Below are 13,698 nucleotides of genomic sequence, written 5' to 3'. Positions count from 1 at the left end.
CTGCAGCAGAGTCAAGAGGGCTATGTATGTCATGGTCCCAGTGCCATTCAAGACCACCAGGGGGTGAAACATGTACGCGTGGTGTGCCACAATGTTTCAGGGAGGGGATAGGAGGTCTGTGCCACTGTGAGGAGGCTTTGAATGGCAACAGCTGGCATCAGAGAAGTCAACTAACCACAAGAACGATCACATACTGGACAAAGAAACCAATGGAGAAACAACATAGAATTTATGTGATAGGATTCTGAGTAACTTATCCAATTCATGTCTTTATAGTTTTACTCCAATGATATGATTAATAGAGAGTGAAATACATTTTGGGCTTCTAAAAAATGTTTTATAACATTATTGCTATTATTATAATTGTTTTGTTGTAACCTTGGATGTCCATTTTGTTGTATTATTAAAGAATGCCAATTAGTTCTTCTAGAATTAATCTTAAAAAAAGGTCTTTAGAGTTGAAAAATATATTATTCTTAAACTATGGAGTCAAAAAATGCACACAAAAAGTCATGTTTTTTTCTGAATAGCAGGATCTATTATTGTGGATCGGTAAAAAGTAAGCAACATTAAATGCAGTGCGTCGGAAAAGTCTATGTTAGTGTTGTTATGGGCAAAGACACGCTAATTTCTCTTAAATAAGAAAACTACTGCGAGCAAAGGTCAAAACCAACTCGAGTATATACAGATTGTGTGAAGACAAAGGTTGCTGAAATAATTTACAAAAAATACATATCCCTTCTTTAATGAGGGGGGACACAAGAGACGATTACAACAAATGTTGGTACAGAAGCCACACTACTGTAGACAGTCTTACCTTCACTTTGCTACCTGACCTGTGGGCTGCTTAGAGGTGCAAGTACAGTGATAGATTGGTTAAAATGTCAGACATGTTGTCTGGCTTGGCCGTCATTCAGTGACACGGGAACCATCTGAGAAACTGTCTCAGAACCACAACTGCCTTCACAGCTGCCCTCTAGAGCCACAGCTTGATTAAAACAGGCCTACGGTTAGGGCCGGCTCAAGACTCCCTAGCATTGTCAGTCTGAATTCAACCCCAGCAGGCTTGAATGTTTAAATCTTATGTGCGGTGACCTATTTAGATTTTATATAACAAAGTTTGCAGGCCAAATACTGCTGCTGTGCGATAAAGTATTTTTCAGGTTGGTTGTTCCTTTTGAACAGACTGATGGAATAGCATGGAATTGCACCTTTAGCTAAACACTGTGGAAGTGGTGACAATGAGTGAAAGTCCATCAGATGCTGGAGGGATCTGTGAGAGACCAAGGCATGTGTGTGCGTGCTTGTGTGTTAGTTCTACCACCACTTTTTGTGACTGCATCGTGGAGCGCGTGGCGTGAGACATTTATGGGTTAGAGCTTTCACTGCATTGTGGATGAAAGCTGCTTTCTGCTTAAGTGACAGTGTTTATTTCGGGCTACTTACAGAACTGAGAAATGGGTGCATCCATTTGGGCTGAGGCACCCCCTTTGGAGTTGAGTTTCTGGACCTGAGTGGGTGGGACAGGCTTATGAGACTGGCCAGTGGCACGATACATGGCCTGGACCCACAGGATGCGGTCCTGCTCATCATCGCTGGCAAATATCACAGTGTCGCCTTCCTTCACAGCATTGAAGAAAGCCCTGCCACCATCCAAGCCTGAGACAACAGGATGTTAAATAACAAGTAGTTAGTGTTTTAAAGTGCGTGCTTACGTGAGCGTATAGTTACACCATTTAAAGGCGTGCCGTCTCACCTGGTTGGGGGTCGCTGTAGTCCACTGTATACCCATCCAACTGGAGAAGCTCTTGCGGTTCTGATTTTTTCTCTCTGTAGCTGCACATGGCAAATGTATACTGACTCACCTACAACACATAGGATTAGCGATCAATTTAACAAGCAAGATTATTGAATTATATACTCTCCTTGAATTTAAAGTAATAGTCTTTTAATGGGAAAATGAAGAGTCCACACATGTCAACAAATGTCTGTATTTCCTGCACATTTAGTGTAATAAAAACACCTGTACATGCAAATAGTGCCTTCCTATATTGTGACTGAAAAGTAATCTTTAGGAATCTAAACCAGAATCAGAACTGTTTATTGCCAAGTACGTCACACATACAAGGAATTTGGCTTGGTGAATGGTGCATAACAATAAACACAGTGCAATAGTAGGAGGCATCATTAAAACGTCGAAAATATGAAAATGTACAATAAAATATGTATGCAAATATATAAACAAAAAAACGAATAAGAGTATGTAAAAACAAATATATTACTAAAATGACGTGTACATTATTAGAGAAAAAGATGATCTTTAGAAGATAAAATGTCCCGGGGGTGGAAGTGACTGAGTCAGTGGGGCTCCCAGGATTTATTGATGAACCTAACTGCAGATGCGAAGACACTGTTTTTGTGACGTGAGGTGTTGTTTCTGGTGGACCGCAGCCTCGACTACAATCTCTCTTGCCCGTTTCAGGGAAACAAGTTACACAAAACAATGCGCACCAACACACCAAGGCAGCCATCCGGGAAGCCATCTTGAATCTAACACTTATGAATGGGAAAAAAGCCTCAAAACTAATGCTTTTACGATAACTCACCTGCACAAGCACAAAGAAACGCTTCTTCCAGCGCTTCCAAACATTCTTCCCAAAAGCCCACAGATACCTGTCAAAACATTGTCCACACACAAAGAGACAAAACCAAGTCCACATCATAATGACAACAGACACTGTTTGGTGCATATATCTGGTGCAGAAAAGGTTCATTATATGCAATAAAAAGAATTTGCAATAGAAATGAGAAAGGTTGAATCACATTCTTTCGACAAAAACATAATGGTTTCATGAATGATATGACGATGATGATATGATTAATATGTTCTTCAATATTTTACATATTTCTGGAAACCTTATAATAATGATACATCTAAACTACACACTGGCATCCACCAGGGGGAGTAGTGCACTTCACAGTATTTTTCCATGAAACGTGACTAGAAATGAGGCCAAGGAGCTGAGAGGTCTGGAGTACAAGAAAAACAAGGAAAATGAAAGATACACAAGAGCGTCACTACATGGCTTACATGGCAGCACATCTCTTACCCGCAGTGTTTCATGTTCTGTGGTTTGTCCATACGTATAGCCAGTTTGATCCTCAGATCTTGGTCTGGACACGCCTTGGTCACAGCCATCTTGTGGAGCTCTGACTGCTTGGGGCTGTTAGGAGTTGGGTGGAGGACAACCTGCACTCAAATAAAAAAGAAAAGGAAAAAGTAAGTCTCCATAAATATGAAGTGAATCTTTGAGTAGTGTGTTTGCAATGGCTGGTGATTATGTGTGTCTGTGTTTCATATTTTTTTTAAGTGAAAGAATAAAGTCAGGGTAGAGAAACAGAATAGTACTTTGCTCTGCCTCCCCGAAGAGGAGGCCTAATCTCTCTTTGCCGAGTTAAAGAGCTTTGAGGAAGCCTGCCTTCCTGCCAATGCTGCTGCAGTGGGAGATCAAAGAGCCTTGTCACAGCCAAGGTCACTGCCACTACAGGGACGTCTGAGGCGTTACTGCCTGAACGCAAACACCACCATCCTTAACCATTTAACACAGTAACCTTAAACATGTACGCCTCGGGACAGTGTAGGGCGGAGTACCGATACATGTTTCTGCTCCCTCTACATTTGAGTCAGAGGAGCTCAATATTTAATTTAATACTCAAAGACTGGAAATCTGATGTTAAAAAATAAAACGTTTTTTGTCAGCCTTCCTCTATTGTATGAGAGAAGCGCTGCGACATATTCACACTCACATATTACAAACATGAGCGTAATGTCAAATAATCAAAATAAGAATTGTTTGCTGGGAACAAAAGCAGAACTTGCAGAAATGTTTAAACAAAAGTTAAAAAAAAAGCTTTGGAAGTGGAGCTGCGCTTTTTTATGTACAAAAGACAATCTCACATTTTCCAAGCAGAATAATCAAAAGGTTATATCTGAATCACATCCAAGTGGCAGTACACTGGTAATCAGAATACCACAGTTACCAGACAACTGAACACACTTTTTTATTTATTTATTTTGTTGACTTTACCAGTCAAAGACGATGTAATTTGTTTGTTTGCTGTTAATTTATCCCAATTAGAGTATTCTCGTGGCTGTGTTGAAAAGAGAGCATTTCTGTGTCAGTAAAAATAAAACAATAGAAATGTTACCCTGCCCAGTTCTTTATCCTCCAATGCCAGCACCCCCGTGCTCTCTGTAAACAGTTTCACCTTGACAGCAGGCAGAGGGTGTGTGGTGGTGAAATCCCCTTGGGTCCCCCAGCTGAAAGACACAACAAAAGACACTCCAGAGGTTAGCTTCCATGACAGCGTGGTAGCACACTGGTCCCAGACAATGACTTAATCTGCAGCAATCATTAAATAGTCTTTACTTGTCAATACAAGTGTGGAATAGAGATGTCATCAACAATTCCCAAAATATAACCCCATTACAAAATTCAGTAAACAACACAAAAAAGACAAATTATGAAATAAAAGAAATAAAAACTCAATTTGAGCATCCTTTCAGTCTTTGCTTCATCACAACCTTGAAATATCAGCTGACAGGTCACACAGATCTACAGTATGTCGAAGTCAGGACAAAACCACGGAAAATAACTCACACGCACACTTTATTCCTCTGTCTCACCATCACTTGCTCTAAATATATTCCTGCTATTTATACACCAGACATTTTTAAAGCTGCAATTGGCAAGATCTTTATATAACAAAACAGCCGTCTTATCGGCAACATTATTTCGTGGGTCTGTAACAGAGAGATGCAGAAAAATGTCACAGACGGGCTAAAATTAACTCCTGCTGTTAAGTGCATTGTATTTATTTAACTCCTTATCACTGACATGTCTCATAAGCTACTTAGATATTCCCCCCTAAACCCCCAAAGGAGTTTTATCTGGCCATTATGAATAATTAAAGCAATCATTATAGCTTTCAATGTATAGATACACTCAGAAAAATGAACCTACCCTTTGAGAGAAAACCTCTCTTAATGACTAAACCTCATCACCAGCTTCGCCTCCACAAGCCCAAAAGGATTACACAGGGAAAATGCAGTTTACTGTAAACATGTTACACAACATATATGTGTGTTTTGTTACTTTGCGCTGCCATATGGGGCTGCCCACATAATATCAATGCCTGAATTCTCACTCTGTAGCAAAGTATGGAGGACATGGTGTCAATTTCCAGCCTTGGAAAGCTGTTTTACTTGTAAACACTTAATAATAATAATAATAATAATAATAATAATAATAATAATAATTAATTAATTGCAACTTAATGTACACAAAAAAAGCTGCTGACTGACGGTGAGGTGGTAGTTATGAGCAGTGTTGATTTCAGATGGAAGCATTGTGCTGCCATGAAGGTGACCTTGTGGATCAATCCAAGGTTTATTAATAGATGTGACAGTGCTGTGCTCTTATAGCTCTTACAATATATGAAACTGTTTGTGCTCGTTGGTTAGGAATAAAATTAAATAAATAACAGAACTACAACAATAACAGAAAATAATTGTTGTGGCAATGTTAGGAACCTCAAGCCCTTCATTAATTAAACAAAGTGAAGTATAAATTGACAATAGTATGTCTGAGCAAACGGTTACCGAACACAAGCAATTACGCTATGCAAATAACCCTCAATAGTATGTGCATTAATACATGTATGTCACACACACATTTCTCTCGCCTGGTTCTCCTCTAATCCCTTCTCTCATTCATGTCCCTCCATCTCGCTCATACTCTCTTCATAAAATGGCTCTTGAATTACAGAGATCAGAAGAAGAATTTGGGCCATAAATAGCTCGTATTTGCATGAATGTTTCATGGACATTTTCTCTCTCTGCTGTGCAATACTAGTTAATACTATGAATAGGGGTAGATATATTAAGCAAAATGTATACTGTATTTGCCTTTAGGAGACCATTATTGTTATGAATCTGGTCTAGAATAACAAAGAATGAGGTAACACATTATTTTAGGATACATGCAAACCGCTTGACATACTGAGGGATTACACAATACATTTTCACAACTTGGTCGGCTGAGTCAGAAATCACCCAGTCAAATAGTTTTTTGGGTTCAGCTGTAAATAATAAATGACTAAAGCAGCTTTAATAAAACAGACACAGGACAGGTTTTTGCTTTCCTATAGGTTTAGAGGGTTTGCCGTTATGGCTCATCACGGCGCAAAGCCAATTTCCATTAAACCTATACATTGTTTGTTTGCATGTACAGTATTTGTACGTATTTCATAAAGGGAAGGTGCAGGTAAAACGTCTACTTCAACTGCAAGAGCTCTGGACCAAACAATTCATATATTTCAAAGAAAAGGAGTACATTGTAAGTTTTTCCCAAATACGGTCCCTTTCATTTTAAATACAGTGTCCCAAAGTGCTTTTAAATGTGCATGATGCATAGAACCCATGCGAGAGCACTAGAAATGTCTTCCTGCCAAGAACCCCCGGAGATGCAGTTTGGCAATGTAGGTTTGCTCTAATTTCTTGAAAGAGGATTTTACTCAGGACATCTAAAAGCAATTCAAAGGAGGCACCAGATCAATAAAAGAATGGAGCACACTCTCAACAGTGCAAGTTTAAAATGAGTAGTGTTAAATTATTGAAAATATAATTAAAATTATTGAAATTACATTTTCCCTTTGGATGAAATGAATAATTAAAACAAGCATCAGTACTGGAATCACTAGATGTCTCAACAACATAACTGGTGCCAAACACAAACATAAATGGACATTAACAACATCAAACAATGTCATTGATAAAATGTGGGCCTGATTTTCTTTGTTTTTTTTCCCCTAGTGCAATTCAATAAAACTCTACATTTGCATAATCTTAATCACAATTCTGAAAACAGTTGTCTGAAACAGCAGCAATCGTCAATCAACAATAGGCAGCTGATTCGATTTTGGAAATTGTATAAAGTCCACATGCACCCTCACTCAGGCCCTTACGTTGGCTTGGATGCTTCTGCTTGGTCAGTCTGGAGTTTCTCGCCTCCCTCCACCTCCATGGTGCAGTAGACAATCCTATTCGGGGCCAGAGACTTCAGCCCCTGCACTTCCATGATCACCACCTGGGAAGCACAGACACCTCAGTGAAGGTTGTAGACGAGAGATTCATCTCTTGAAACAGGTCAGCAAGATGTGAAAGCGGCACTATAAGTCAAGCAGAAGAAGTTTTATACAGAAAAAGTACTTACAAATATTTTTCCTAGATCTTCAAACTTTCAATTTGACCCGGAACATAACAGGAGGGTTAACACTAATATCCGTAGCCCTCATATTAATAGATGTTCTACTAGAACAGCCAATAAAATTACAGCCATTCTTCCTGTAAAGTTCAACTCTCTATCAATGAAACTGCTTGTAGGCATAATCTTGCAAGTAGTCTTTAATCGCTCAGTGAATAAAATATACATATTAAGTATTCTTACTTTTTTAAAAAGGACTATTACAACAATCTCTGTACATTATCATACAAATAATGCCACAAATTATTTTTGCATTCAAATGCATTGCATTATAATATACAGGTTGTGCCCATTTCTGTGTAAAGGAACGAAGCAGTTCTGCATTTTTTGCAAATGATGTACTTCTTGCATCTGAAATAGCCCAGCATCATAAGAAATGAGGTGTGATGGTGCGCTGCTCTGTGGTGATAGCTCATCTCAGACAAGCTGATAACAATATGAGTCACATTCCCCATTAAGGAGCGGGTAAAAGTTTTTGTTGTGCGTTTGTCAGTCTGTTCTTCACATCGTGTCTGTTCAACCCCCTAAACAGGATGGCTGTCTGTTTCTATACTTAGTCTTGCGCAAACAAGTACTCAACGACGGCTCTGATTTATGAGATGCGGCTTAGGCACAGGCAGTTGTAGTTTTTCATTGAGTTTAGATATTGTAATGAAATAATGTTTGCTCTGGCTATTGTTAGGAATCTAGAGATGTCAAAGTGATCAAAACTGTGTGAGTTTTGACATACATTTGATTATACATTCATATTTAGCCTCAATCCTAATACACTATACCTCCAAAGTGAAGGACAGAACCACATCAGACTTGGACAGCGTGTTCTCATCCTCCTGACCCATGTCGATGATGGAGGTATTGTGTCCCCTTTTGAGCTTCTGGAGTTTGAACTCCCCTCCCTTGGACACAGGCATGCTCTCCAGATTGGCCATCAGCTGATTCACAGAGGACTTGAGCTCCTCGATAAACATGGCCTCCATTTCTTTAGACACAAATTTGGGGAACTTACCACCCTGTTGAAAACAGAAAAGGCTCAGCAAACAATCACAGTCTTGATGGCAATTAGTAATGATGCAATAAATATAAGGATTTTCCAAAATATTATATGAAGTAAAATACCTTTAATATATATAAAGGTGTCTCTTTTTCAGATGATGGATATCAAATTTAAATAAATAAATGGCACATAGTACAATTTGTAAATTCTTAGAAATTGTAAAATGTCTTTCTGTTGGTGGAAGCTCCCACTGAGATGTTACACCATAATAGTGACATACTAACTATATAACAAAGCAAATTAGAGAGTGCCCCGCAGATTCTGACTAACCCTAGCAATCTGGTCCGCCATCTGAAGACGGCCATCCAGCTCTCTTCTGATCTGTGCAGCCTGCTCATCCAGGTTGTCCAACTATTGATAAAAAAACAGAAGAACAGATCAATGAGGTCACATTAAGAGCACAGCGATACTTAATACAACCAGGGGTCAGTGTCAAAGGTCACTTAAAACTCCCAGCATCAATTATTTGACCATGAAAGATGAGAAATCCAAGAAATCCTTAAACATGACACATATATGCTATTTGCATATATCATTGTCAACATGATTTCTAAGGTTTATTATGATGCACTTTCAATATTACATAGTAAATCAAACCATTAAGAGTCAGAAAAACGTTTTAAGTCTTCAGCCCCGACGTATCCGATTTTGTGAAGCTCTCTCTGGAGCCAAAAATACAACATGTTCTACATATGCAGTAGCATAACCCAAGACCTCTAAACACACCTTGATATGTAAATGGTTGGAGTACCTGTTTAATGTCAAGTGTGAGGTATAGCAGAATTTAAATGACAGTTATCTAAGCTAGAGCAAATTAACAATCACGTTTAAGCAAATGTGACCAACCATACACCCAAAGGTGATTTTTGACATTGGCAATGATGATGAATGCTATACAGCAGGACATAAAAAGGCTAATTAGAGCTCCAGTTTGTCCTAACAGGCTGCAATCATTGCAGCATGGTGTGGCAGCGCACATGAATAGAAAATCAAAAGGAAATTCACCAATCCCTCATAGGAACCATGCAGCCGTCTCCATAGAGTCATTGAATGGACCCCTGTTTGTGGAGAGGTCTTTCTGAAAGTGTCAAGTGTTTGGAATTTTTCCTTTTATTTTTTATTTCAATCAGCAAAATTAAAACGAGAAGGGGCTGTAAAAAAACTTTGACTTGTATGAGCAATTCCAAACTATCATAGCACATTGAGACCAAACCAGTGGCGATTTAATTTCTTTAACATATTTGAAAACTGCCTGCATTGGACAATATCAGCTACAAGGAAATAAGTGGTCATCCTAGTTTTTGCCCTGAAGTATAGAAAATCAGAGACATTCTCTCATATCAATAATAATAAATGAGAGTTTTATATTAGCTGACACAAGGAAATAAAAGAGAGGGCTGAGTGCTGATGTCTCTCTCCTGCTTTCTGCTTCAGTGTGCTTCACTTCTTCAGTTATTCTCTCAGCCAAAACATCTCATTCTTGTCAAAGGTGATGTTGTGACTCACTAGTCACCATTTGCTTTATGAGGTCAGGAGCCTAATTGAGACATAGTATCTGCAGCACAGTTGTACCTGGGGAGTCACAAACCTTTCCACACAGCGGTGTTGTGCAAGTTTTCAGTGAAAAATAAAATCCCCCTCGTCTCACTCAGGTGTTGTTACATTGCAAAATCCTTGAGTTTTGTACACAGGTGTTGTTTCCATGGAGGACATATATCAGTTTTGTCTTTTTATAGCAGTCGGAAAACAAAGTCAACGTTTGGAATAAAATGGTGTCAGTTTGTCCAAAAAATATTTAAGCTGCTTTTAAAATTATGGTAATGGTGTTGTGTACATTTAATATCGATGGTGATCTGTAAGTTCACCTAACTGATCAACTGACTATATTCAAGCAACTCGGAAACAACCTGATATCATCCTAAAGAAGGAGAATTATCTCTACACAGCTACTTGGTGTCTCCAAATGACCACCTGATCTATCTTTGATACAGCGGCCTGAACTCCTCTTGTCTCCTGCTGCTAGGACGCGTGCCAAAGCTGACCTCTCTGTGCCTTATGGTATTTCACCCACAGCTATTACATTAACAGGCCTCGTCTTTCAGGCTTTACTGTATTGATTCTCTGCCCCTTCCAGCAATCCTTTCTCTGAGAGAATGAGCTGAAGTCACAGTGCAGCCGTTAACTGGTGAGAGGGAGAGAAAATGGGGGCTGTGATCAAGTAACACACAAAACATGGATGAGAAATAAGAGTCAAAGATAGAGTGCTAAAAACACACAAAAGAAAAATCATGATCACAAGCAGTAGAAAACTATTTTTGCTGTTGAAATCTTGGCTTTCTTAAATCTATATATTTTGCTGATATGGACTTTTCCTGCATTCCCTTCTTTCTGTAATTGATTCTGTTCACTGATGTGAACATGATGAAATGATGTCAGCCAGATGGCATCTTAAATGGAGGACAGTCAGTGTGAACCATCAAGTCTAGTGTGTTACCAGTGCTGGCCACTAAACAGCCACCCTGCTACATAACCCAGAGTTCCTGTTTAGTAGAGCACATAATCAGACATTGCCACCAGCTGCAGCAGAATGTCTGCACTTGCAGCACAGTAGTACTCAGTACTGTTCTGCCACACAGTGACACTTTAACAGTGGTGAGCATCCTGTGATAGAAAGTCACCCACGCAGTTTTTTCATCGTCATGTCCAATAGCCAAAAACCAGATTCCCCCACAACCAGAACTGTGACTGATACTGATCGCATTCCTGCCTGAGCTGTGCTTGCCCTGAATGTCTCCTTTACCCCTGCTGCTGGTGATCTGAACTGCCTGTCAAAACACTCAAGCTCTGGGCACTATTGGACTGCGGTGCCAGCAACATCTGACTCGTGCAATTCCAAAAAAACTGTCACTGCCATGCCTGGAAATCCAGTAGCTTGGCTAGTCGGTGTCTGACACTGCATTTTTACGGTCTCATCTGTGGGCCTCCCCCTCCCAAAAAAACATTTTCAAGACTGCAATACCTCAGCAAAACTGAATACTGCAGCAGCAGATCATCTTGGTCATTGTGACTATGTGCAGATTGCAGCTCGTCGGCAAAATGGCTAACATGAGAGGAGTGACTTTGAAGCATGTAATGTGAAGGGGGATGGGGCGAGTTTCTTCTATTACTCCCATCTCTCTCTTGACAGCAATGAAAAGCAAATACAGTCATGGCTGTGGAAGGAAGTAGAAGTGGAGGTCATTGTCTGTGTGAACTACTGTAATAGCCACCCCATACTGAGCCCCACAGCACCCCAATCTTATCAAGCCTACAACTACTGAAAGGTCACTGTTGTCAATGGTCCACGGGCATGATATAGGTGAATAGGCAATCCCATATAAAAGTCTAAAAGGTAAGTTTCGTTCTGCATCACTGAAGCTGACAGCAACACAGCAGCTAAATAAAGGTGACACTGCCTCAATGTTTTCCATGCTGACAGCAGGTTAAAGGTGATGGAGCAGACGCAGGCTCGTAGTTAACAGCACAGCTGAAGACAGATACCCAGGTGTATGCTGGGACATTAGCAGCAGATAACACAGCCGGCCAGGGGCGGTTTCTTGAAGAGAACAAAGGCTGGGCGGACAGGGCTAGTACTAAGCTGGATGGGACCTGGAGGAATTGAAGCAGCTGGTCTATATTCAGACAGCGTCTCTGTATATGTGTGATAAAAAAGTGTGCACTGTGAAAGAACGCTTCTCTTGTGCAGGTGTAGCAACATGCTAATTAGAAAATGCATTAATGAGTGGATGCTGTGAATAATTCTCCAGCTCAACCTCTAACTTCTTAATCAACTTTGAGAAATCTCTTCAGTGTAGTGCAGAGATTTGGTTTATTTTGTCTGTTGATCTTGTTGAAAGCAAACCATATCAGTTATTTTATATCACTTTATTTATTTATGTCACTCATATGGGAAAATGATATCACCAGACCTCCAGCTCTACATGATATTGTTTGAGTGTTACAGTCCACAACTTTACTGTTTTTATCAAGGGCATATTTTTGTATTTCTGTTCCCTTATAATACAAAATGTCTAGATTCCAAACCACGAGGGTGCAGTCAAGCTTCACCCTGTGTTTCAGCACCACTGCTCTTTCAGCTTAAGAGGTGGCTGGGCAGGCATAGGAAATGCTTTCATCCTCTCCCAATCCTGTGTGCAGTGAAGAGGCTCTATTACGGAATTATATCAGCTACAGGCTAAACCAGGAAGAGCTCAGGCTTCATTTCCCAACTAACAGTTGCTGAAAAGGCAAATTAAAGAGGGAAGGGATGGGTCTCCTTTAAAGCCGGGAAAGCAGATTTGAGTATGGTCTGTCAGTGGCAGCACAAGACATGATGTATAACTCTGTGTATGGTGGTGCCTGTGGTGGTGGGTGGGGGTCTCATTCTGATGTGTGTGTGCCAACCTTACTTTCACTCACAAACTTCAGGAATCTAATCAGTTAGTGAGAGTCCACTGGTGTGAATAAATAAATATAATTTGTATCAAACGAGCATCACTCCCAACGTTCCGTTATTCAGTTACTAGTTTTACGAGGTTATCGTTCATGATGTCAGATCGCACCCATAACATACTCAAAGGGTTCTGTCAAGCCCTTCTTATACAGTCTATGGGCCAAATACAAACATCGAGCACCTGAGCGCCCCCTGCTCTTACTCTCAGGCATTGATACTCCAGCTGGACTGCACATGTATTATGGCCCATAGCTCAAGACCATCTGTGCGTTCCAATACCCATACTACCACGATACTAAGTAAGCCAGAAAAAAGACTTTGTATGTCTCAATACATAGTTTTTTGAATACAGTGCCCAAACAAAAAAATACCAGGATGTCCCACTGCATCCAGTAACATGTTGCATTATGCAAGCCAGTGTGCTTCTCTGGCTATTATGACCCACAATCCTCTAAGCAGTGGATATATCAGCAAGAGGGTCAAAGAGCAAGGAGCAATGTTCTGATGAAGTAGTGTGTCCAAATTGAATGCATACTGTATGCAACAGTATATACTTTGTAAGGGCGGCTGAAGGATGCACTAAAAGCGAGCCCCCAGGAAGAAGCTAATTTTACGTTTTGCCAAACAGTGGAATTACAATTTCTGGGTCCGTTGACGTAATGCCAGGCCCATAAAGACTTTTTCCTACATTGGAAAAGAGACATATGTAACTCAGCAAATAGCCTTTTCTGGGGTGGTAAATCAACTTCCCAGTACAAACACTTGACTAGCCCTTATATAAATCCTTAGGCTCCAAAATGTGTAAAATAAACCAATAGTCGATTTTC

At 40.0% G+C, this 13,698-nt stretch overlaps 1 protein-coding gene across 1 annotated transcript in view; it reads right to left on the bottom strand.

The window, feature by feature from the left end:
• The window catches only part of cadpsb (Ca2+-dependent activator protein for secretion b), a 59,005-nt gene that overhangs the window by 24,407 nt on the left and 20,900 nt on the right, over positions 1-13,698 (bottom strand). Inside the window, 8 exon segments of the mRNA XM_034532248.1 lie at positions 1,447-1,659; positions 1,757-1,865; positions 2,607-2,673; positions 3,111-3,250; positions 4,210-4,321; positions 7,027-7,148; positions 8,102-8,335; positions 8,650-8,730. Of these exon segments, the coding sequence (XP_034388139.1) occupies positions 1,447-1,659; positions 1,757-1,865; positions 2,607-2,673; positions 3,111-3,250; positions 4,210-4,321; positions 7,027-7,148; positions 8,102-8,335; positions 8,650-8,730 (1,078 nt within the window).

This window comes from Cyclopterus lumpus, chromosome 5, assembly GCF_009769545.1.
Source record: "Cyclopterus lumpus isolate fCycLum1 chromosome 5, fCycLum1.pri, whole genome shotgun sequence".
Lineage (NCBI taxonomy): Eukaryota > Metazoa > Chordata > Actinopteri > Perciformes > Cyclopteridae > Cyclopterus > Cyclopterus lumpus.
The sequence above is the reverse complement of the archived record's forward strand: the minus strand, read 5'-3'. Positions and strand labels throughout refer to the sequence as shown.